Genomic DNA, 26,824 nt, shown 5'->3' with positions numbered 1-26,824 from the left:
TTAATGTAATAATTCATGTCAATTTATTACAAAACAAATATCACAGTAGCGATCTTTTTCTTTTCTGTGTTTTCTTGTTCTTTTTTTGAGATATTTTGCTTGTTTTTTGCTGTGTTTCTTCAGATTTTATCCTAAGGGATAAAGTAAAAATAATTCAGCAATTTCATAAGTAGTGACCCCAAGTTTTTTTTTATATATAGAAAATGTATTAAAAGCATCTTTTTACAGAATATAAATCTCATTTTTTTTCAAGCAGGATTAGTATTATTAGTGTGACTGATTCTCCATCATTTAGCTCAGTTGTGCACAACATTTAACAACTGACCAGCCACATGTGTAATAAATCAGTGTCTTTTGAAGTCAGGATAAGCTGAGTTAGACAGGCAGGTAAACCAGATTTGTAGTGCAAGTGTAGACAACATGTTTTTCCTTGGCCATTCTGTTGAGGAAGAGAACAGCTAACTGGATCTAGTATCATGCAATGTGAAATTAATTAATATCTTGTAGCTGAAGGGAAGGGAGATCATAATGACAGAATTATGTGGTCTGTAACATGAAACCAGTGCCTTAAATCATTCCCCTCCCAGCATTCTAAATAGTTTTGAAATGTTTGACAGAGAAAATAGGAAATTAAATTTAAAGTTATGATTTAAAATTTTACTTTAAATTTTGTTCTTGCTCTTGCTACAATTCAATTCCTAACAATTTCTTTGACTCACTTTCTTTCCTTTTGATGTCCTTCTGGTTCCAATATTATCATTTCTTCCTCTTCACTGTCTGACAGTTGGACAACTTTAGCTTAAAAAAAAAGCAAAAAAGACAGTAAATACTCAGCAGCAAGTTTCATATCATTAGCATACATGACAACATTCAGCTTATTTACTACAGATAAGCTCACCTTCATGACTCAAACTCTGGGTATCTAGTTCAGGAACAATATCTTCTTCATCTTCTTCATCCTCTTCATCCAGATCATTGATCATCCATTCATTTTGAATTCCCTCCCCAATTTGACCTGTCCCAGGAGCACGCACAATTGGTTTTGGAATGCTGATTTCAGTTAAGAAAACAATAAACACAGATGGGAAAAAAGGTGCCAGGCTCTAACAAAATATATTGGTCAGGAATTAATACTGTAGATGTCATGAAGGCAAAACTGTCGGCAATGTCCTATTTGTCTAAGACAGTAACTTACATCTGAATACAAGACGTTTAGACAGGCACTTGAATAGGCAAGGATATGGACCTAAAATTAGTAAATGAGATAGAGTGTAGATTCGCAAAAGGGTCAGCATAGATGAAGTACTAGATTTTGTGCTGTACAACCGATGCTTCATCTACATTCGTGAGCAAATGTAAGAGATCTCACTACACTATTTAGAGGAAGATTAGAATCCTGGTCAATAAATATCCTCCAGATAATACTTAAACAAAAATTCCATCATATTGCTAAGTGTGGAATTTCACAATGCACAAATAATCTTTCAACAATAGATTAATAATTCTAAAGTACTTAAAATGGCTGTGCAAATTGGATACTAAGGTTATGAAATTGCTATAAGTTCATTCTTTTTTTCCCAACACTCTACAAAGTGAACTATGCAATATTCATTTTTGTTGCTCCAGCACACAGCATGTTCTAAATACCAATTATAATCTGCAAACAATACTTTTAAGACATTAAGTTGGATGATTGGATGGTAGCAAAAGCTCAATTCTATACAAATATGGTTTAGTTTTGAAACAGGAAATTAAAGCTTTAGTAAATTATAAGCTTTAATTTAGTAACCCAAGCAAGAAATAAAAGATACATTGGTGGTGATGTTTCAGCCTTTGACACAATTTCTTCAGCTTGTTCTTCTACACCTTCTGTATGTACAGCAACTTCTTCAAGTTTAAAAGTAGTAATTCTCTTGTTTGGTACAGATTCTGCAAATCCAAACTTCCCACCCTTCTTTCTATAAAAAAAGAACTAATTCAGTAAACATGTATAAAATTATTGGTTTACAATATTAATTCATCACTTACTTCAACACAAATTTAGCTATATTAAAAAAAAGACAATGAACAAAAAAAGCCCATGAACTTGCCTGACATTTTTATCGTTTTCAATAGCTTTCTGGATTAGTTCTGTGATCTCTGCCACCTTCACTCCAGCTATTTTAGTACAACGAAGAACCTGAAATAAGGAGATTGGATTATTTTCCTTCCTTGTTTCATGGAAATATTGATTACAGTGGAGCACAACTCACAGGAAACCAGCAGCTCTCTTTCTATCTCAATCCATTGGACATTCGTTATATGACATGCTAAAGGATGAACAGCACCAGTCTATGCAAATGACAGAACAAACAAGCTAAATTTCTTTTAACAAGTCTCCATATGTATCCACGTTCAGACAAGGACATTAGATGGCGATTAAGTGAAGAACCTTGGCTACTTCCTCTTTTCATTCAGTGAAATGAATCAATTTATAGACATTCACCATTATTCTAAATTATATTACGCTGGAAATCTGCATAGTCACCGTAACACTTCTATTATTGTTAGAGATAATTATTTATGCAAATAAAAGGCAGAAAGGTAGCTAAGCATATCTTACAACAAAACAGCACTACTGAAACAGTAACACACACAAAATGCTGGAGGTACTCAGCAGGCCAGGCAGCACTATGAAAAAGAGCACAGTTGATGTTTCAGGCCGAGACCCTTCAGGAGGACTGGAGAAAACTGAAGTAAGTAAATTGTTTCAAGGTGTTTCTCACGATTGTTATTAAGATAAATTTGGAAGACTCATAGAATTGCACAAGAGATGTAAATTTATAGAAAGCTGGAAAGAGGAAATTGAAAGCAGAGTCACTGCACAAATAGATACCAATGCATGCCATACAGCGCAGGCAGTGGAAGTTGTGTAAAGGAAGTGGAGCTTCAGATGGACTCAAGTTTATGAAAGATTAAAAATGGAAGGGTAGTCAGGAATGCATTAGAGTAGACATCTAATAATAATTAAGACATCAATGACATTTTTAGCAAGTACTGATGAAAGAGGGTAGGTAATGTTATGAAAGTGAAAAAAGATAGTTCAGTGATGGTGTCGATATGTGCCACATTATAAACTGACCTGCAGCATGTGAAAACAGCTTTAGCCTGTTAGCACTATTTGTAGACTCATTTGAAAACAGAAGTGCAGATTACTGACCTGATCTTTTAGAAGCATAATTCCACCACTGGACTGAATGGTACACAGTTCACGGTGTTTGTTCATGGCAATCACCAAGAGTCCATCCATGACCCGTTCTTCATGTTCAATTGGATCTACTAAAAGGTAGCTTCTGTGACATAAAAATGAGTTAAAAGGAAACAGGCTTGGTTTTATATGTTCAATTTGATCCCTATTATTTTGTTTTATCTACCTTCAACAACATAGAAGTTTATACTGTAATGTTTATACAGCCTGTGCTTCAATTTTTAAACAGACTCTTAGTCCTCTATACAAATTTCCTTTGTACTCTGCCCAAAATTTTTTATCTACTTTTAGTGAAATGTGCTACTTATGACAACTGTACTCAAATCCACAGATCCTTCAAAAGTCTAAAAACCGGAAGTGAGTCGCCTGCCAAGTAGACAGAAATACTATTCAGAATTGACACACTAGTAAGAATCAAGTTGCATCAATTTGAATATTAGCCGCTGTTGTAACATTGACATTTGATTTAACAGTACATTTTCACATTCTAAAATTCAGGACTTTCTACTATCCAGGAAAAGTACTTCCACCAGGAAATAATGAAGTCCAACAAAGAAAATATCTGATTTTTAAACTCACCCCTGCTGAAAGAATGCAAAGCTAACTGCAATGGGCATATGGTGGATGCTCAGCGGAATTAGATCACGCTCCTCTGGAGAATACTACAAAGCAGAAACAAGCGCAGTTAGATACACATTCTTTGAATTTTAACTATTATTTTTTAAAAAAACTTCAACCAACCAAGCAAAAAAAAAAAAGAGCCATTACTACAGCCTCAAATTAAAAGATCAATACAAATTAAAATCTTCAATACGCAGTACAGTTTATGTATTCTCAATAACAGTGTTTGTTAATTTTCTTCAGGTAACGTTATGAAGGTGGAAAATAATGTTTTAGTGATGGTGTAGATATGTGCGTTAAGTCTAGGTGCAAATTGACCGGCAGTACATTCAAAGTGTTTCAGTGTAATAAAAATGAGTAACCATAGTGTACTTGATTTTTATTTCTAGAGACAAGTCTTCAAGATTCTAAAAGATCTGGTTTGATAACGTCTGCTGTGGATCTTTGTGGTGGTGGGGCTCGTTCTCAGGGGCTTATGACCGGCCACTTTTCAATATCCCTAAGACGCGAGCTAGAAGACAAGCGCACCTTTGAGGTTCTGAGTTTTCACAGCCCTGTGGATGGGCTGATTCTAAGCTGCTGCCACCATCTGAACAGCGGATTAGCTGTCGGAGGGTCTGTACTCAGCGAGTCATGTGCTCTCACCGGTGAGCAAGACATCATTGCCGATTCTCAAGTCACAGAACTTGGAGGGGAATAAAAGTGGCATGACAGACTTTTAACAATGTAAAACAGCGAGTTCCTCTCTCGCTGTGAAAGGGGACATCGCTTTTTCCCTTTATTAGGGAGAGAGTGCGTGCCTGTGGTATGTCGAATTGTTGGGGGAAAATTAGTTTTTGTTGTACTGTAGATCATGGTCTTTATTGGGGGCCTTGCTATTGCATGCTTGGTGGGTGGAGGGTGCTGATGTTCTTTTGGGGAAGTGGATAGGGTTAGGGGGCTTGTTGCTTTGCTGCTACCTGTTTGTGGGGGGGGGGGCTTTAGGGTTGTCATGTTTTTACTGTCATTTATTCTTTGGGACACTTCTGTTTTCATGGATGTCTGTGAAGAAAAAGGATTTCAGAATGTATATTGTATACATTTCTCTGATATTAAATGGAACTATTGAAACAGTATTGGATGTGAGAAAGAGGAAGTCCACTTCTCAAGAGCATTGGCACCCATGTTGGAGCATAAAGGAATATGCAGCTTATATCTGGAAAAAGATCAGGTAACACTCTTGGCGTACAGTAAAATTGGGTAAGAATTTGGGTGAAAATTCATCTTGAGAAGAGGGGAAAAATAATTGAGGAAATTAATAAAGGAAAGCAGGCTTGAAGGCCTTTTACAGCGTGGCCAATTATCATCCCTCACTATCAGGTGTGGGTAAGCATGCCCAAAGAGGGTCACCTGTTGGGGAAAAAAAACAGATGTTTGTTTTCATTTGTCTATTTGTAAATACTTCTGTGCTTTGCAACTTTTGGGCATCTTTTGCACTTTTCCCACCTGGAACCTAACAAAACCCCTTGTACTAACCTGCCTTGCGGCTTACCATCTGTTTTTTTATTTCCAAATGGTGGCCCTCGTCAGGCACGTTTATTCACACCTGATACCAAAATGTGACATCAATGCAACGTAAAATTCTTTTTACTTGATGTGAAACACTGTAACTATTACTTCTGAGTCACACCACAGCACTCTGGAAACTGGACGAGGCAGCTCTGGTTGGGATACCTGGGAATGATGTCAATCTCCTCCCATGCTTATTTGTTCTTTTTTAATAATTTAAAGCTTACTTTGCCAGGCAATAATTAGTATCAGACTTGCTTAGAATGCCATTAAAGTAAGGAGGCAGAGAAACACACACATTCAAAAACCTTACATCCAGAGAAGCATAAGGACTAATGAATCACAAACATTGAATCAACAATGAAAACACTTTCCCCAAAATCTAACCAAAATTCAGCAATCATAGGTTTTTCATATTGTACAGTATGAAATTACATTGTGATCTTTTGACTTCTTATATGTATCAAACGATTTTAAATTAATTGTTCTCATTAGTGCCAGCTGACAGAATGGGCACCAATAAATCTACTTTAACATTCACTCCTTGCAATATTTTCATATTGATCTAATAGATAACAACTTTGAAGCAGCACCGTAGATTTCCCCTAGGCTATTACATTCAGATTATTGAGCTCAGAGTCATAGTGCTCCATTGGTGCCTTCCTTTGCAGGGAGAAGCTGGTCATGTCACAGTGACACACCGCAGACCTGGTTCTAATGCGAAGAAATGTTCTCCTAGAAATGGAGACCCCCCCCCCCAAATTTACTTGCAATAAACATTTGATTCAACAAAAGCACTGCAATTAGACTGTTAGCTACTGCATTTCAGCATATTGTATCTATTATCAATGCCTTTGAATGTCTGGCATCTGTAACAACAATACACTGAATCCAACCAGCTGCTAATACAGTCGATCCCAGTTTATTGGGTCATTGGTTAAATCAGCTGCTTATTTGGGACAACTCTTTCCAATATTTTTATTAATTTATACATGGTACAGGAAAAAATGTCAATATATTAAACTAAATCTCATATGACTCCTACCCTATATTTGTACAAAGTAATCAGTTCGTAACATTGAAAAATAATAATTTTTTTATATTAAAAAAATCTAACGCACTACCAAGACTGAAGCTGATTAATAGAAAGAAAAAAGATTATTAGGCATCATCTGTGCTTTAACAGCAAATCAAAGGTTTTGAAAATAATTCAGAAAGGGTCAGGGACAACTCTTAAAGAACAAAAACAAATCAAGAAAAATGCTGGGATTCCCTTCCTTTATTTGAGACAGTATGCTGCTTAATTGGGTCAAAAGGCAGTTTCCAACTACAATCAGTCATGTGCACTTACACGATCGTAGACACTACACCTTGCTGAGTGAACAGCTTTTAAATAGCATCAGTTGCGTATGTTTATATTCAGAAAACAGTGATTTTTGTCACTGATATATGGGAAGAAATAAACAAAGACAATTCAGGACTGTTTTGCTCACTGCCGTTTCAAACAATCGGGCTTGGAAATGCCAGAAATCGCTGGGAGTGAAAATGAAACGATTTCACAACTTAAAACAAGTTAGGAACTACAAAGAACTTGAAGGTATCAACAATTATATTGAATGTTACAATGGAAACAAAGATTTGGAGAATGCAAACCTTAAACATATTGTACGTGAGCAGTCCATTATCTAAACTAGTGTCTGCACTGATTTTGTTCACTTATAATCAAAGCAGCACAACAGCATTTCCTGGATGAATTGCTCCATTGATAACTATTAGGAACTAATACACAGTTTTAGAGTACCTTAGTAGTATTGCTAGTGTTCTAATTTGTTATGCATTTCATCTAAATACATAATTTGTTACTCAGTTTGTCTTTTTATACCTTTTTAACTATTTCCATGAAACTGACTAATTGAGACAGCTTCTCAATTGGGCCAAAATGTACTAGTCCCAATTAACCAGAATCTACTCTATTTGCTAAATCAGCGAACACAAGGGTAGGAATAGGAGATAGGAGTTCAGCTTTGGCTGACCTCAAATTCATGGGAGGAAAAAGGGATCTAGGTGGGCACAAACATTTTGGAATTGTCAAAGATGTGAATGAACATTTCAGCAGTAAAGGATAGATGGCAAAATTGTAACACTGGGAATGGGTTATCTTTTCAATGCTGTGAATGGTGAACTCATTGAGGTTTGTAGAACAATGGAAACAGAATGTGCTTTTGGATGAAGTTACCAAGTTTCAGCAGATGAGATAGGATAGCAACAGTGATGCTGGATGTATGATAATTCCTTGGGGAACATAATGTAACGAGAGTTTTCCTGAATACTCACTACAGTGACTTCTTCTCCTTGGATTGATACATCAGGTCTTTTAAAATGAGACAATGCCACAATGGCTGCTATGCTTGCAGCATCCATAATGTTGCCATCATGATTTAACAAGTGCAAATCTACACGAATCTGCCACACCTGAAACAATATCAAAGAATGAAATTAAAATTAGCTACCTTGTTTACAAGCATTAAACAAGAGACTAAGAATCTGAAGAAATAATCCTCAAGTGCAAACTTTATCAGTCTTGACAGCTTAGTAATAACATATACATATTTTCGCTATTCTGGGTAGAAACATTATACAAGAAGGGTCAGAAAGGGTGGAATCAAGAAAAATTCATTTAGTGGGTCACCTATAACATAATTTCTTGGTTTTCCTTTTGCATCAATTGTCATAACATAGAAAAAATGGTATCTAGCACTTAGGCAATGGCACTACAATAGAAAGAAAGACCATCAGATATAGGAGCAGAATTAGGCCACTCAACCCATTGAGTCTGTTCCACCATTTGATTGTGGCCTATTTATTTTTCTACGCAGCACCATTCTCCTGCCTTCTCCCCATAACCTTTGATGCCCTTGCTAAGCAACAGCACAGCAAACCTCCCTTTAAATATACCTAATGACTTGGCCTTTAAGTCATCTGTAGCAAGGAATTCAACAAATTCACCATCCTCTGGCTAAAGAAATTTCCCATCTCTATTCTAAAGAACATCCTTCTTTTCCGAGACTGTGCCCTTTGGACCTGGACTCTGCCACTAAATAGCTTTTAAAAGCCTCAGAAACAGGAGTTTGCAGCTATTCCAAACACACCTAAAATTAAAAACAATAAGAAAGTAACTTTACAGGATAAACTCACTTCCTCACAAGCCTTGGCAAGGAGTAGCTTACAACAGAATTTTATGATTTCATCCCTTGCCTCAGTACTTTGGGTATATTGTTCCATATAAATTATGGGATAGGGGGAAGAATTTAAATGAAATAATGCGTCTTCAAAATGTATCTTGTAAAACTGTTGCTATCATAATCAACAAGTCTTAAAATATTCAAAACCACCCAACCTAAATTCAATTTTTTTCTCTGCATCAATGCAATATTAATAGCGTGACCCCTACTTTCCAATCATGTTAAACCTTAATATACACAGGTATAACACAAATAAAGTCTATTTGTTCCATGTCTGTTAAACTACGAGCATACTAAATCTATTTTACATACAAAGAACACTGTATTAGTTTTAATCAGCTGAATAAATATTACGAAATATTAGATTTAACAATCGATATACAAAATCATTTTGTTCAAGCAGATGTCAGTCACCATGTTTCATAATACTGTAGTAACAAGTTCAGTATACATACACTAGAATTTTTCTTGGCTCATTTCTCAGATGAAGTTTTGCATATAAAGACAGTTTCTGAGTTTCTTTTTTGCAGTGTTTTTGTTTTGTACGCAAGCTGCTTTTTATTTCATAAGCCATGTCACCAAAACTGTAATTTCTTTGTACAAAAAAATCTAATAATTAAGTTATAAGTTTATTTGGCTGTACTTGACCTCAAGTCACAAATGTCTTTCCCTACCTAATGAACTGCTGTCTAGTTCAATGCAAGATTAGTAAGGAGGGATTTAAGATACAAATCCTCAAATTCCAATCACCAAGCTCCTTTCTCATCTCACCTTTGCACCTGCTACAACACAAAGGGATTCTGTGTCTATACACTTGGAATTTCTCAGACACCTCTCCAGCAGCCGGTTCAGTTTAACTAGCAACTCTGATTGTCTGAAAATCAAAAAAATTACATAGTATCATTTAAAATTATAGACCAATCATTTTATACAGAACAAGAGTAGAGAGTTATAGCAATGTACAAAATTATCCCTGTTCTAAAGAGAAACAACTTGCTAAATTTATAGCACTAGTTCCAAAGGTGACTTCCCATAAATGTCCAACGATCTCTAAAATGAGAATCACACTGTTACACTTGTTGTTGTCAAATATCCATTCAAAAGGAGTACTGGTACTGAGCAGCTACGATGCCATCAAAGTGCCAGAACACCTAAACGTGATTTCACAGGGCAGCAAAACAGGAAAAAAAAAGGACACAATTTTTAGTTATTTTTAAATACACATCACAGGTAAGGCCCTCCCCACCACTGAGAGCATCTATAAGGAACATTGTGCAGGAAAACAGCATCCCTAATCCAGATCATACTCCATTCTCGCTGCTGGCATCAGGACAGTGGTACAGGAGCCTTGGGCCCCAAACCACCAGTTCAGGATCCGTTATTACCCCTCATCTATTAGGCTTCTGAATCAGAGTGGATAACATTAATCATTCCAACACTGAACTGATGTCACAACCTACAGACTCACTTGCAAGGATTCTACAACTCATGTTCACAATATTATTATAATTTCTTTATCTATTATTATTTCGTTTCTCTTTTTGTATTTCCACAATGTCATCTTTTGCACATCAGTTGTCTTTCTTTGTATGTAGTTTTTCATTGATTTTATTGTCCTTCTTTGTATTTACTGTGAATGCCCACAAGACAATGAATCTCAACGTAGTATATGGTGACGTGTACTTTGATAATAAATTTACTTTGAACTTTTGAGTTCTTATAAAATTAATGCAACATTACAAAAAAATTTCAATGCACTTTATACTGAGATTGACTCTTAAATTTTATGAATTCACTTCATTCAATCCAATCCAGAGTCAGCATCAGGTTTATTATCACAGACATGTTGCTGTTCCTTTCCACGCCTGTGACGCATTGGATGGCAACCTTGCCATTTCTTAAGCATTTGTCTATTTTTAATGAGGCCAAGTTGCTAGTTCAACCCTCAACCCAGCACAGATGGAAAGCATACAAAGAGCTGGCTCGATCTGAACCCAGGACTACTCACTTGGAAAACTGGCGTGGATGCCACAACACCACTGGCTGGCTCTCACTGACATATGACCAATGAAAAAGGTAGAGTAGCACAGCCCCTACTTAAGGGTTGACTCACTAACAATAATTCTGGGACTTGCACAATAAACTATGCATTCATGCATGGAATTTTCTACCTGCCGTTTGTCTCAGAGTCACGACAGTTTCAAAAGTACTGTAAAATATGAGCATTTACAACTGCAGAAATAGAATGTTGGGGAAAGTGAAATTTGTCATCAGTGCTAGAGCAAAATGGCAATGATGAATTAGCATATAATCTTGAACACAATATGATTTTCATTTCTTCCATATTTACTTTCACTTGATATTGTATTAACCAGGCTAATTCAATCTTTTATATAAACATCAGATCCAATTTAAGCTTTAAAGAAAATTATGTTGGAGACTTCAGTACAAACAGCAATTGTACAGGTATGCATACAGTGCCTATAAAAAGTATTCACCCCTCCCCACTGGAAGTTTTCAAGTTTTACAACATTGAATTACTGTGGATTTCATTTGGCTTTTTGACACTGATCAACAGAAAGCACTTTCATGTCAAAGTGAAAACAAATTTCTACAAATTGGTCTAAATTTATTATAATTAAACACAAAATACTTGATTATGTAATTACTCACCCTCTTCAAGTAGCTATTAAGTAGATGCACCTTGAGTCTGTGTGGATAGGTCTCTATCGGCTTTGCACATCTCGACATTGCAATTTTCCCCCATTCTTCTTTACAAACTGCTCAAGCTCTGTTAGATTGCATGGGGATCGTGAGTGAACAGCCCTTTTCAAGTGCAGCCACAAATTCTCAATTGGATTGACATCTGGACTCTGACTTGGCCACTCCAGGACATTAACTTTTTTGTTTTTAAGCCATTCCTGTGTAGCTTTTGCTTTATGCTTGGGGTCATTGTGCTGCTGGAAAACAAATATTCTCCCAAGTCGCAGCTCTCTTGCAGATTACATCTGGTTTTCCTCCAGGATTTCCCTGTATTTTGCAGCATTTATTTTACCCTCTACCATCATAAGCCTTCTCGGGCATGCTGCAGTGAAGCATCCCCACAGCGTGATGCAGTCACCACCATGCTTCATGGTAGGGATGATGTGTTTTTGATGTGCAGAGTTTGGCTTATGCCAAACATAGTGCTTAGTCTGATGGCAAAAAAGCTCAATTTTGGTTTCATTAGACCATAGAACCTTCTTCCTGCTGACGTCAGAATCTCCCACATACCTTCTGGCAAACTCCAGCTGAGATTTCATGTGAGGATTTTCAACAGTGGCTTTCTCTTTGCCGCTCTCCCAAAAGCTGTGACTGGTGAAGCACCTGGGCAACAGTTGCTGTAGGCGCAGTTTCTTCCATCTCAGTCACTGAAGCTTGTAACTCTTCCAGAGTTGTCATAAGTCTTTTGGTGGCCTCCCTCACTAGTCTTCTTCTTGCACAGTCACTCAGTATTTGAGGACAGTCTGCTCTAGGCAGATTTACAGCTGTGTCACATTCCTTCCATTTCTTGATGATTGACTTATCTGCACTCCAAGGGATATTCAGTGACTTGGAAATTTTCTTGTATCCATCTCCTGACTTGTGCCTTTCAATAACCTTTTAGCGGATTTGCTTGAAGTGTTCTTTTGTCTTCATGGTGTGGTTTTTGCCAGGATACTAACTCACCAGCAATTGGACCTTCCAGATACAAGTGTATTCTTACTACAATCAATTGAAACACCTGGTCTGCACACAGATTATCTCCATTTAACTAACTATGTGACTTCTAAAACCAATTGGCTGCACTAATGATGATTTGGTGAGCATATTAAAGGGGTTGAATACTTATGCAATCAATTATTTTGTGTTTTATATTTGTAATTAATTTAGATCACTTTGCAGAGATCTGTTTTCACTTTGACATGAAAGAGTCTTCTTCTGTTGATCAGTGTCAAAAAAAGTCAAATTAAATCCACTGTGATTCAATATTGTAAAACAAAAAAAAAAGAAAATTCCAAGGCAGGTGAATACTTTTTTTTCGGTACTGTTTTTACACAAATAGAGCCTACAGACCAAAGAGGTAAATTTATACAGAGTAAATTTTGGAAACAAAAAACCAGGGCTTCCCAGACCCCTTGCTTAATAGAATTGGTCCATGGCATCAAAAAAAGGCTGGGAATCCCTGCAATGAACAGAATTAGACATTTTGACAATGCAGTCTAGCTTTTGATTTTAACCTGAAACCTATATTCTCTTCAACAATTTTTTTTTGGGCTAATTCCCCTTTAAACAGACTTGCTGCACATCACCAATGAGTTATTTAGATATCAGAGTAAAATGATTCAGTCTTCCTATAATACTCTACAGACTAACACACAAGCAAAGTACCAGAAATTGTCACTCACTCATGAACTTTGATATCAACAGTCACTTTTTGGAGATCATAAAATTTAATGGATGGATTAGCATCAGTGTAGCAGAACTGGTTTTATTCAAGTGCCTTTTCTATTTCTATACAGAAGCTCAAAATTTCCATGTCTACCAAAAGAGTAACACTGCTCTATCACTGGCCTTGGGCAGCACTGCAATAATTTTACAACCTCAAAAGAACATACACAAACATATATAGAGAATAGCAGTTAATACAGAAATGTTTATTTGATGAACATTTGTTGCTTGTTGAGCTCTCCATTGTTTGACTGTCCACTTATTAGTGGTTTGGCAGTTCCGAGAAACTGCATGTGAGCAGTAAGCTGAATGGACATACCATGGACAATTGGGGGAAGGAGGTGGGAAGAGAAATGAGACAAATATGATACAAAATGGGCCTCAGTGTATCCCGCCATGGTGTGGTTGGAGATAGATTCTAATTGTGGTAGGTCGCTTATGAACCAAGTTGAGGAAGGAGTGACTATCGTTTAATCTGTGTAAATATTATATAGTACATATTATACGCAATTTTTTTGTCTTTCGTCACTGTACATTTCAGGTCTATATGTAAAATTGGGAACACTTAATAATACACCTGTTATTGCAATGGAGGCAATTTTCTTTCAAGAATCGTACAGCTCAAATATAGAGATATTAAAGATGGAAATAGAGCTGTTTCCGAAGATGCAAGCAAAGGAGGAGCTTAGTTATGATGGTGCTAAACGGTGATCCTTTGCTTGCATCTTCGGAAACAGCTCTATTTCCATCTTTAATATCTCTATTCTTCCCTTTCCGGGTTCTTTTGAAGACCTTGACCTGGAGTTACACGTTGACTTTGGTTCTGTGCGGGAAAGGGACCCGCTCTCGGGATTTCATGACTGGCTGTTATTCAACATGCCAAGGATGCGGCCTCAGAACTTAGCTTGCCTTTGGTGGTCTGAGATCTCGTAGCTCTGGAGACGGGCAGATCCAAGGTCAGTGTCTCAGCAGGAGATCTGTGTGTCGTGGGAGTCGCAAGATCTCTGGCTGTGTTCTCAGAGACCCAAGATCTTTGGGTACAGAGCTCGGAAAAGGCGATGCAAGACTCTCACCATCGTGAACCAGCGAGTTGTTTGTTATGTCTCCCCTCTCGCTGTGAAACAGAGACAACTCTTTCTCCCTTACTAGCGAGAGAGAGCACCTGTGGCATGTCGAATACCAGGTGAACAAGTAGTCTTTGGGGTACTGCAAGTCTGTGTCTTTGCTGTTGCTTTGCTGCATGCTTGAGTGCTCAGTGGGGGGTGCCAATGCTTTTTTTTTTGCTGATGGGGGAGGAGGGATTGTTGCTTTGCTATTGCTTATGTGAGGGAGGGAGGGGAGGTGGGGGAGGAGCTTTGGGGTTCTAACATTTAATTGTCATTCATGCTTTGGGGGCACTCCTCTGTTTTCGTGGATGGTTGCAAAGAAAAAGCACTTCAGGATGTATATTGTACACATTTCTCTGACATTAGATGCATCTTTGAAACCTTTGAAACAATGCCTCTACATCACAAACATATTTAAAGGTCAACACAATTATTCAAATATGACATTCATATATCCACACAGATTCACTTTATCAGTTCCTACTACTCAGGGATTCTGATAACTTTGAATACCTACAATTATTGCTTTTGATAACAGTAATTTTTATTTTAACAAAATTCTGAAATTTTCCATTCAAAACCACAATATTTCAAAACATTTGCTGACGAAACCACTGTTGTAGATGAAATCAAAGGTGGTGATGAATCAGCATATAAGAGGGAGACTGAAAATCTGGCTGAGTGGTGCCATAACAACAACCCTTTACCCAATATCAGCAAGATCAAGGAGCTGATTATTGACTTAAGGAGAAGGAAACCAGAGCTCCATGAGCCACTTCTCAAGAGGACCTGTCCTGGGCACAGTATGCAAGTGGAATTACAAAGAAAGCACGGCAGTGACTCTACTTCCGTATGAGTTTGTGGAGATTCGGCATGACATCTAAAACTCTGACATACTTCTATAGATGTGTAGTGGGCAGTATAGTGACTGGCGACATCACAGCCTGGTATGGAAACACCAATGTCCTTGAATGGAAAATCCTACAAAAAGCAGTGGATACAGCCCAGTCCACTAAATCAGCAGTCTAGTCTTTACAGGGTGCTGAAGGGAGAAAGGGAAGGAAAAATACATTTGGGGGCAGCATTTTCTGATCATGCTGAATGCCAGTTCTGTTGAAATGAAAATTAATGACAAGGCCTATCCCAACATGGCTCAAGACCAAAAGGGAAGTGAGAGTGTAGAAGAACAGGAAATGAGACAGACAAATCTGAGGGACCCAAAATACACAAAAGAAAATCAAAATTTGGTTGAAGGAAAAAGACCAAATACACTACTATATCACCAGAAAATAAAATAGAATGCTAACAGGAAGGTTGGGCAGAACGTTATGAAAATAGTCATGGGAGTCAAAGTGCTTATAGTGAATATTCCTTGAAGTTGAAGTAGATGTATTGAGACACGGAACAGAAGAGTTAAACCATTCAAAAGGCATCAGAAAGGTTGAAATTTGGGACTAGTGTTAAAGAAATATTCTACTTTGCAGGCACAAGCAACAAACTGCACCAGTTTGCAGCAGGAGCCTTCAGTGTATCAAGAAAAAGAACTGAAGGATAGCATCTCCCACGAAATGTGCTTTATTTTAATAGCAACATTTTAATTCATTTAATAAATTATATGCTACATCGAACAACATTCAGTTTGAAAGCGAAAGGTGGATGGGGACGGGTTGTGTAACCATTGTAGGAAGAAAATGGAACATCAGTGGGCCGAAAGGAGGTGCAGAGCAATTAGAAGTTGATTATGTGAAAAATTCACTGTCTGCTGGAAAGAATTTAAGGATCATAAATGTAGCTGGGAAGTGATCAAAGAGGGAGGGAAAAAGAAACAAGTCAAACAGTAAAAAAAAAAATCACCTTCATGGATAAGAACATGCAGAGGGAAGGAAGGAAGCAGAAAAGTCTATGCGTGATCTGAGAAGTTGCATAAAGCATGGAGAGGGCCTTTCTTTCAAAAGATATATTTCAGAAAATCACAACTTGATTCTCAGTAATGAAACCAAAATTTAGCATACAAGGTGCGGAGTTTCTGGAAGGTGGAGATCAGCTATGATTATGTTTTACAGACAATATCTGGGTTAGAGTCCAAAGGAACAAATTCCCTTTAAATTCAGAAGGTGGTGATGTAGTTCTCTGGGTCCAATCTCAGTAACATTTTGGAAAGTTGCATCAAAAGGTTTAGATGGGGCAGAATTTGTTAGGTGTGTCCACAAAGGATTCCTGACAATGTGTGGACAGGCTGACTACAAAGGAGGCCAAACTGGATCTATTACTAGGCAATGAACCTAGTCAGGTGACAGATCTCTGAGTGAGTGAGAATTGTAGAGATAGTGACCACAACTCTACACCAGTACTTGCAGGAGGTACGGGAAATCTTTATTGAATACTTTGCTTCAGTGTTCATCAGTGCGAGGGACCTTGACAAATGACAGGACAGCGTAGACCAGGCTAATATGCAGAACCTTGTTTTCATTAAGAAAGAAAGAAGACATGTTAGAACTTTTGAAAAATATTAGGACAGCCAAGTCCCCAAGGCAAAATGGGATATATTACAGGTTACTATGAAAAGTGAGGGAAGAAATTGCTACACCTTTGGCAATGACCTTTGCATCCTCAGCAGCCATAGGAATAGAACTAGAATATTGGGGGGTGACAAATGTTATACCTTTGTTCAAGAAAGGTAATAGGGATGATCCTAGGAATCCTGGGCAGAGTGGCCAGTCTTAGACCAGTGGTAGACAAATTATTAAAGAGCATTCTTAAAGACAGGATTTACAGGCATTTGGGGAAGTCTGATTTGGCTTTGTGAGCGGCAGTTTGTGTCTCATGAGCCTCACTGAATTATTCAGGGCATTGATAAAACAAGTGACGAAGGTAGGGCAGTGGATATGGTATACATGGATTTTAGTAAGGCATTCAACAAGGTTCCCCATGGTAGACTCATTCAGAGAGTCAGGAGGCATGGGATCCAGGGAAACTTAGATACATGGATTCAGACTTGACTTGTCCACAGAAGGCAGGAGGTGGTAGTAGATGTAGGGTTTTCTCAGAAGTCAGTGACCTGTGTTCCACAGGGATCAGTTCTGGGGCCTCTGCTCTTCATAAAACATACAAAATGCTGGACAAACTCAATATTTTGTATGTGTTACTCTTGATTTCCAACATCTGCAGAATATTGTGTGTTTCCTGATCTTTGTGATTTTTGTAAATTACTTGGATGAGGAAGTGGAAGGGTGGGTTCGTAGGTTTTCATGACATGAGGGTGGTGGTGTTATGGATAGTGTAGAAGGTTGTCATGGATATCTACAGGACATCAATAAGATGCAGCGCTGGGCTGTGAAATGGCAGATGGAGTTCAATCTGGAAAGTATGTAGTGATAAACTTTATAAGATTGAACTTGAAGGCTGAGTACAGGGTTAACAGCAGGATTCTTAGCAGTATGGAGTATCAGAGGGATCTTGGGGTCCATGTCCATAGATCCCCCACATTTGCCACACAAGTAAATAGGAAGGTCAAGAAGGCAGCTGGTGTGTCAGACTTCATTTGTCAGATGATTAAGTTCAATAGCTGTGAGTTAAAGTTGCAACTCTGTAAAACTCTGATTAGATCACATTTGGGAGTAACGTGCTCAGTTCTTATTGCCTCATTATAAGAAGGATGTGGAAGCTTTTGAGAGGGTGCAAAGGAAATTTACCAGGATGCTGCCTGGAATAGAGAGCATAACTTATGAGGAAAGGTTAAGCAAATAAGGGCTTTTCTCTTTGGAGCTAAGGAGTACAAGAGGTGACTTTTCAGAGGCATAGATAGAGTGGACAGCAAGCACCTTTATCCCAGGGTGGAAATTGCTAATATGAGAGGGCATAATTTTAGGGTGATTGGAGGACAGTATAGACAGGATATCAGAGGTAGGCTTTTTTAAAAAAAAACTATGCGGAGTCCTGTGGATGTGAGGAATGCTCTGCCACAGGTTTTGGTAAAGGCAGAAACATTAGGTATATTTAAGAAACTCTTAGATAAGCACATGGATGAAAGGAATTTGGAGAGCTATGTGGGAAGGAAGGTTTAGAAAAACTTGGGAGTAGGTTAAAAGATCAGCACAACATCATGAGCCAAAGGGCCCATAATTTGATGTAGTGTTCCATGTTCTATTAAAATGTCCCTACTTTCATACTCTATAACCTTTGCAATAAAGACCAACATTCTACTAACTTTCCCAATGATTTGCTATACCCACATGGAAACCTCTTATGTTTCATGTAGTCACTGCTTGTCATCAAAAGAACTACTAAAGCTTTGCATGCATTAGCACGAAACTTTAGACAGCCTGATACTAACAGGATCACTTCACATAATGTGTTGTTCAATAGGCCAGCATTAAATTTCCATCCGTAAATACCCTTGAAATGAATTGAAAGCTGTATCATTTCTGACAGCAGTTATAGGTTAACAGCATTACTCTTTGTCTAGAGTTTAATTAATAGTATTTCCTATGAAATAAATCAGTGACGAGATGGGTGTTTAGGGAAATCCAGCAGTTACATTATTTCTGCAATAGTTACTTTTCTATAGTTCCAAATTTGTTTAATTCACGGGATTTAAACTTCTCAGCAGCCAAAGTGAGATTTGAATAAAACAGGCATCTGGAATGTTAGTTCTGTAAATTAACCATCATGCTATCAAAAGCAGTTTGCGAACAAACACAGAAATTAATTTTATTAGGTCTGATATCAAAGGTACTTCCTATATTCAAGAACAAAAATAAACATTACTGGAATCAGAAAGAAAATGCTGGTTGCTAGAAACCTATTTATAATTGTGATTTTCCATTTCTGGCGAACTAACCTGCCAGTTTCAAATGCAGGAGATGCCATTGGGGAGAGTTCCAAATTGAAGAAGATGATGCCTTCTGTAGGCCGACTAGGTTTAGGAGTAACAAGTTCACATGATACCTGTGCAAGCAGCCTGAAATCATGAATGATCACCAGTTAAACATCTTTTAATTTGACTCCAGAAATAAAACAAACTGATAAAATACCAACTTCAATCATATTGAAGTGTAGCATCAAAGACGCTCTGTACTGTCAGAGGTGTATCTTTTAAAATAAAGTAAAATTGAATCTCTGCACATTTACGAAAACTAATTGCCACTGAAACCAAGTGGGGATGAGCTTTTCTTGTGTCCTGGCGAAAATAAGTTCTTACTAGGCAAACTTTAAAAACCACGATTTTTTTTAAAATTAAAGTACATTGGTGGATTCCAGACCCTAACCAAGATTATTGGTTTCAACTGCTGAATTTTATTTTTGATCATATTAATTTGATTGTAAAAATTATCTTAATTTTTATACCTGTGGACCTTTATATTATTAGTTGTTACCTTGCTAATCCTGCTGCTTCGCATTATCCCTTTTATCAATTACACTTTCCAATCTTCACTTCCCCCCCCCCCCCCCCATATATACACTGGGAACAGGCAATAAATCCAACTATTTTATACTAACTGCATTTTTGTCTTTCAACTTTAAGAGGTTGAAAATACTTATCAGAAAAGAAAGCAGGAAGCTTATAATGCTCAGTGTTTCTGCAATACAACACAGCTACTTAACAAGGCCACGAGAGAAAGGAAATCAAAACTTGGTCATTCAGTGCCAAGGTACTGCAACAATGCAATACCAAAGTTGCATCTTCACCCATCCCGACAATTAAGTTTAATCCATTAAAAAATATGGCTTCAATAAAAATATTTCAGAGTTACAAATTACACCTCCCTTGAGAAAAATAAGTGTTACCTTGTTTTACCTAGTTCCACAATACAACAGCCAAATTCAGTTCCAAATGTTATCTTGATATTCCTATAATCATATGTCTGTCTTCCATCAAGACGCTGTTGATCAAAAGTAAAAGACGGTTATCTTTAAAGCAAACTAGCTCATCATAACAATTCAATAACAAAACAATATCCATTGCAGATTATAGCTTGGATTTGAAAGTTTATTCATATTTTCTTGAACATCAAGCTCCTCTGCTCACTTCCTTATTTTCCAAAACATCAGGGGGTAAAAAAAAATCAGGCAAACAAAATTAGTATATTTATCTTAGTTGTTAATTTGAAGGCAAGAATAGGCACCTCTCAGTTCTTGTAACATAAGATTACTGTCACAGTATATTTGTGTACATGACTATTCTCAATTAGTCTTCCTAATCTACATAAGCAGTGACAGAAGACATAACGCACCGTTTAAAAATGTACATCCTAAAATTAAGGTTTTTAACAGTTACGTGTATGGAATTTTGCTCTCATGTTTCAATGCACCTTCTGGTAACTCATTCAATTTAGTTTCAATCTCTTCTCATTCAGTCTCAACAGTGAGTTGTAATGGGAACCCAGAGGAACCCTAGTCTTCTCAAAGGTTTCTACACTACAAGGTTTCTGCTGGAACATGGAAAACATTGGTCCCATATCTTACTTCTGGGCAGATGGGGCTCATCAGCTCATCTAGAAGGAAAACTCTAATCTCAAAACTCTGCTGCTTGCAGCTATACCCACTCACAGGGAAAGCTTCGGGAGTAAACCCCGAGGAAAAAATCCGGAGCTGGACTCCCTAAGGTAGTCCCATGTTGAGTTCAACGCTGACTTTCAACTCCTGCGACACTGCTGGTACCAAACTGTATCAGTTTCTGCTGTTCCTTTGGGTTCATCAGAAGTGTGGAGAGGGGGAGTCTGCTACATGGGCAACAGCTTGCTCTCCATGTCGTACTGCCCAGGCTTGCGTATCTAGGCAGTTAGGATGAAGCACCTGTGGTTGACCCTGACCAACTGAGCCCTCACTCACTCATTTTATTTATTCCTGCATATATAGAGCACAAAATTAGGCATAGATGTGATTTGTGAGAAGATCAAGCAGAATGCAGGCTCTGTTCTATGTTAAGCAACACACATAAAAGTTGCTGGTGAATGCAGCAGGGCAGGCAGCGTCTCTAGGAAGATTGCATTTTTGCAATATATTTGACACCTATTGGCATTTGATCCTAGAATGCAAGAACCAGTGCGGAAGCTACCTCATGAATTTGCCCCAAGTGCATTCTATGAACTCATCTTCCAAACCCCTTCCATCAATTTGATTTTGCAGATCTACTCAAGGATAAAGATTCCTGTGAATATTGTTCTCATTTTCCTTATTTCGTTGACATACTTCACCAACGTTATGCCCTTGTTGGGGATCTAAAAACAATCGTGAGCATTTGTTGTGACATTAGCTCTCCATGCATAGCAACTCAGCTTCTCACGATAAGACACCCATAACATCAAATATCTTGAAAATTTTAATTTCTAACCTTGCTCAATATGCAACCATACGTGTGCCAGCTATTAAAAACTACTGTAACTGCTAACTACTTTTTAATTATTTAATGTAATAAACTCTTTTTCTCTTATTTTCTATTTTTATACAAATGTGTTGTTTTCTTTCCCTCTCTTAAACCTCTTCAATCTCTCTCAGCACTTCCTCTTCCATGATAAATCACGCAACTTAAGGAAACCTCTGAGAATAATTTGTTGAATATCCACAACACTTGGTGAAACCTGAAGGCAAGTTTTGGTTGGCTGTTCAACACTGCACAAAGCTGGCTGTGCACCTTGTCACCCATTCCCAGTAGCCATGCTGTTCAAAGTCTGTAGTCTAGTAGATACCCCTCCAGGGCCTTCTCTGAAGGATTAGGAAGAGCTGCAGCCACCGGCCTAACAGGAGTCATGTATGGAGATACAAGTGACTGCAGATGCTGGAATCTGGAACAACAATCTTCTGGAGGAACTTGGCAGGTCGAGCAGAAAGTGTGGGAGGCAAGGAACTGCTGATGTTTGTGATTGAAACCCTGATATGTGTGCTCTGAGCATTCTGATCCTAGTCAATATTTCACTAGTCAAGCCTCACTCCAGTGGAGCAACTTACTCCTCCACCAAGATTAGCAACTTACTGAATACAAAATTCTTCTACAAACCTGTCCCAACATTCAACACAAACCCCAATAAATGATCCATGAAATTCTGGAAAACATGAACCACATTAGCACTTTTAGGAGCCTTTTTTCAATTAAGATGGGTTTCAATGATGAAATTGCCAGCATAGTCTTTGATCATTGGAGGAAAGGAGTGACTCAAGATCAGGATGTCACACATAAAACACTCATCCCCATTCTCTTATGCACTTTGGAGACATGAATTATCTGCAGTGGCCATCCAAAAGCAAAAGCACTGGAGAGATAACACCAAACACAACTCAGCAAAATCCACCAGCAGGGTCAGTGGATTAGTACCAGCATCCTTTCCAGCTCCACATTTCTTTACATTGAGACTCTTAATTACAGCCAGCTCCAATGGGCAGGTCATACCATTCACTTGGTGACACTAGACTCCTTAAAAGGCATTCTATTCAGTGCTCTGTACAGTAAGCTGTTACTAAGAGGCTAGAGGAAGCACTTCAATTACATCTTTAAAAGACTCCTTGAAAAAAAAATATGCACACCAACTTGTGGGAATCCCTGGACCATAACTGCCCAAAACAAAGGAGCACCAGGGATGACATAGAGCAGTGGTCCCCAACCTTTGGGCCGCGGACCAATACCGGGCCTTGAAGTATGCAGCGGTATCCGGAACGCACATCTTCAAGAGAAAAGATCTTCAGATCCAGCACATCTTCAAGAAAAAAGTCGAAACAAACAAGCTAATTAATTAGGTGCTGCCCAGAAGCCAGTCTTCATCAGAGGAACTGAGGTGGAGAGGGTCAACAACTTTAAATTCTTCGGCATTAAGGATCGACGTTTCTCTCTCTGAAAAGTGTCAGAGGATCTGTCCTGGGACCAGCACATAACTGTCATTACAAAGAAAGCACGGCAGCGTCTATACGTTATTAGAAGTTCGTGCAGATTCAACATGTCACCTCGATCCTGACAGACCTGTCTTTTCAGCCTGTCTGGGCTGGTGTTTAAATTGACTAAACAATGGAACAGCTAAAGGCTCCAGTGCCCTGGAAAGAGGAGTGAACATCGCATAGAGCAAGTGAAATCGGCAACCACCTCTGATCTGGGCAGACATTTACGTGCCAGGCGGCACCTAATTAATTAGCTTGTTTACTTCGGCTTTTTTCTTAAAGGTGTGCTGGGTGCACTCCGGCTACCGCTGCATTCTTCATGGCCCGGAGGTTGGGGACCACTGACATAGAGATCCTCAAGTCTCTTCATCTGAGCATATGAAACTCAGCAAAAATACAGAAAGATAATGCCACCTCATTTGTAACATACTGTAGATATCACATTCATCTCGTCTGGCACCCCAGAATGCAAAAACTAAAGTGGAAACAAGTCATGTCAACCCGAAGGGATTGACCAATCAGAACTGTATTGTGCCGCTCTTGACATTTGTAAACCCTATGTATAAATTTTGCTCAGCTGAGCTCGCTTCCTTGACCTTGTCCAATGAGAAATAAGCCCTGCTGCCTTTAGGACTCCCACCTGCAAAAGAAGGGTATTTTCACACCAATGATACTAAGAAGTTTTTTGCATCTTCCCCCATTAGAATACTATCTTGTCACACTATCCTACAACGTTGTTCATTCTGCCACCGACCTTTGCACTAGTCCATCCTTCCCTAATCCAATGAGTTAGAACATAGAATAGTACAGCACATTACAGGCCCTTCAGCCCACAATGTTGTGCCAACCCTCAAACCCTGCCTATATAACCTCCCCACCTTAAATTCCTCCATATACCTGTCTAGTAGTCTCTTAAATTTCACTAGTGTATCTGCCTCCACCACTGACTCAGACAGTGCATTCCACGCACCAACCACTCTGAGTAAAAAACCTTCCTCTAATATCCCCCTTGAACTTCCCACCCTTTACCTTAAAGCCATGTCCTCTTGTATTGAGCAGTGGTGCCCTGGGGAAGAGGCGCTGGCTATCCACTCTATCTATTCCTCTTAATATCTTGTACACCTCTATCATGTCTCCTCTCATCCTCCTTCTCTCCAAAGGGTAAAGCCCTAGCTCCCTTAATCTCTGATCATAATGCATACTCTCTAAACCAGGCAGCATCCTGGTAAATCTCCTCTGTACCCTTTCCAATGCTTCCACATCCTTCCTATAGTGAGGCGACCAGAACTGGACACAGTACTGCAAGTGTGGCCTAACCAGAATTTTATAGGGCTGCATCATTACCTCGCCAGTCTTAAACCCTATCCCTCGACTTATGAAAGCTAACACTCCATAAGCTTTCTTAACTATCCTATCTACCTGTGAGACAATGCTCAGGGATCTGTGGACATGTACCGCCAGATCCCTCTGCTCCTCCACACTACCAAGTATCCTGCCATTTACTTTGTACTCTGCCTTGGAGTTTGTCCTTCCAAGCGTACCACCTCACACTTCTCTGGGTTGAACTCCATCTGCCACTTCTGAGCCCACTTCTGCATCCTATCAATGTCCCTCTGCAATCTTTGATAATCCTCTACACTATCTACAACACCACCAACCTTTGTGTCGTCTGCAAACTTGCCAACCCACCCTTCTACCCCCACATCCAGGTCGTTAATAAAAATCACGATAAGTTGATATGAGACCACAAGACATAGGGGCAAAATTAGGTCATTCAGCCCATTGAGCCTGCTTCACCATTCTATGCTGGCTGATTTATTATCCCTCTCAACCCCATTCTCCTCCCATCTCCCTGTAACCTTCGACTCTCTGATTAATCAAGAACATATCAACTTCTGCTTTAAATATATCCAATAACTTGTCCTCCACAGCCATCTGTCGCAATGAATTCCAGATACACTACCCTCCAGCTAAAGACATTCCCCATCACTGTTCTAAATGGACATCCCTCTATTCTGAGGCTGTGCCCTCTGGTCCCAGATTCCCACACTCTTCTCCAAATCCACTCTATCAAGGCCTTTCAATATTCAACAGCTTTCAAAGAAATTACTATCCCCCCAATTCATCTAAACTCCAGCAAGTACAGGCCCAAGCCATCAAACGCCCCACATGTTAACCCTTTCATTCCCAGAATCGTTCTCCTGAACCTCCTCCAGACCCTCTCCAATGCAAGCACATCTTTTCACAGAGGGTCCCAAAACTGCTCACAATACTCAAAAGTGTGGTCTGACCAATGCCTTATAATGCATCCTAATACGTATATCAAATCAGTGCGAGCTGGTGACAAAATACGTCGGAGGGAAGGTGGGCAAAGACCAAGTTGCAGGAGTACAGGGAGATAAGAAACTGCACTGATGAAATTGCTCTCCGGAGGGCCGGCATGGGGGAGGAAATACCTTCGCTGCAATTAAAGAAATGCGGTTCCATAACTAAGCGAGGACTAAAATTCAAATCACGAGCACCAAAATCTTGCTTTTTAAATCAAGTAACAAGGACGTTTGGGCACTGTTATTACCAACAATAATAATGGAGTCCAAAAATTATTCCAGTCAACGCCTCTGCGTGTTAAGTATACTTTGCTGCAAGAAGGCACACGGCCAGCTGTCGGTACACAACAGACAGGCGGCCAGTGTCGACGAACACTGCCAGCCAAAAGGGACCCAGGATGAGCTCCCCGCCAATATCACTACGTTGAACCGCGGATGCCACCACGGGGCCCCGGCTTCCCTTTCAGCCCTGTCCCAAGACGCAGCCGGGATCATATGGCTCAGACACTCGCGAAAGGAAGTGACTCTGTTACTGATAAGAAGACACACAAAACGCTGGAGCAGCCCCGCAGGCTGGACAGCGTTCGGGCCGAGACCTTTCGTCAGGACCGATCCCGAAGCGTCGACAGTCCACCTCCCCCGACATGTGTGTGTGTTGTCCATATTTCCAGCATCTACAGCCCCTCTCGCGTCTCTATGAATCGAGGGCTGGCTCGCACCTGCTTCTCGGCGATGGCCTGCAGGATGAACTGCCGCTCGCAGTTAGATAACGGCGTCTCCCTCATGATCACACGATGGCCGCTCAGGTCTCTGACATCATCAGTCCGCGACCGACGACAACACCCAGGGACACGTTGTTGTTGAACCGCAATGTTAGGCTGGGGAGGGGTTCTGAGTTGGATGATCAGCCATGATCATACTGAATGGCGGTGCAGGCTCGAAGGGCCGAATGGCCTACTCCTGCACCTATTTTCTATGTTTCTATGTTTAACTCTTGGGAGTTGGGAAGGGGCGTCTTCAGGCGTTAAAGCTGTTTCATAATTCCTATACTGCATCTATGCCCACCCTTTTCCTTTTCATCTCCCACTTTCTCTGCTAATGAAAACCATTTTGTCTTCCTTCTTTCCCAGTTCTGACTAAAGGTGGGACCTTAAAGTTGTGTCTCCTGACTTTAGAAGTTAAAGAGCTACAAAAGGAGTAGTCCTCTATGGTGAATGGAATACCTGAAATATTTGGATAAAACAGTCAGTTTTGATAATGGTTTCATAACCATCATTAGGATCTACTGCCATCCCACCCTGCAAAAACTCATTTCAGGGAGGTAGCACCACCACCCCCGCCCCCTGCAACCCCAAATTCCCCCCCCCCCCCCCGTCGACCTCCAAGGGTGTATGTATA

The 26,824-nt window shown here is 39.3% G+C and overlaps 1 protein-coding gene across 1 annotated transcript; it reads right to left on the bottom strand.

Moving 5' to 3' along the window:
- Nucleotides 1–26,246, bottom strand: exosc9 (exosome component 9). Its single transcript, XM_072256101.1, has 12 exons — nucleotides 26,146–26,246; nucleotides 20,022–20,116; nucleotides 19,075–19,194; nucleotides 9,430–9,532; nucleotides 7,751–7,888; nucleotides 3,827–3,909; nucleotides 3,200–3,332; nucleotides 2,087–2,179; nucleotides 1,812–1,954; nucleotides 899–1,050; nucleotides 720–798; nucleotides 1–131 (listed from the first exon to the last, which is right to left on the bottom strand). Exons 1-12 carry the CDS (start codon nucleotides 26,209–26,211, stop codon nucleotides 41–43), a joined length of 1,296 nt encoding a protein of 431 aa, XP_072112202.1. The 5' UTR covers nucleotides 26,212–26,246; the 3' UTR covers nucleotides 1–40.
- Nucleotides 26,247–26,824: the final 578 nt, after the last annotated feature.

The sequence above is a fragment of the Mobula birostris genome, chromosome 4 (assembly GCF_030028105.1).
Source record: "Mobula birostris isolate sMobBir1 chromosome 4, sMobBir1.hap1, whole genome shotgun sequence".
In the NCBI taxonomy this organism is placed as follows: domain Eukaryota; kingdom Metazoa; phylum Chordata; class Chondrichthyes; order Myliobatiformes; family Myliobatidae; genus Mobula; species Mobula birostris.
This window is presented reverse-complemented; position numbering and strand designations above follow the sequence as displayed.

What these genes read in the sequence shown, in the direction of transcription:
- exosc9 (XM_072256101.1), bottom strand. Translation starts at nt 26,211, where the DNA reads ATGAGGGAGACGCCGTTATCTAACTGCGAGCGGCAGTTCATCCTGCAG. An exon ending in GTGTTGTAGCAGGTGCAAAG is followed by an intron (nt 7,889 to 9,429) that starts GTGAGATGAGAA and finishes ATATTGTTTCAG; the next exon opens with GTGTGGCAGATTCGTGTAGA. An exon ending in CCAGAGTTTGAGTCATGAAG is followed by an intron (nt 799 to 898) that starts GTGAGCTTATCT and finishes TTTTTTTTTAAG; the next exon opens with CTAAAGTTGTCCAACTGTCA.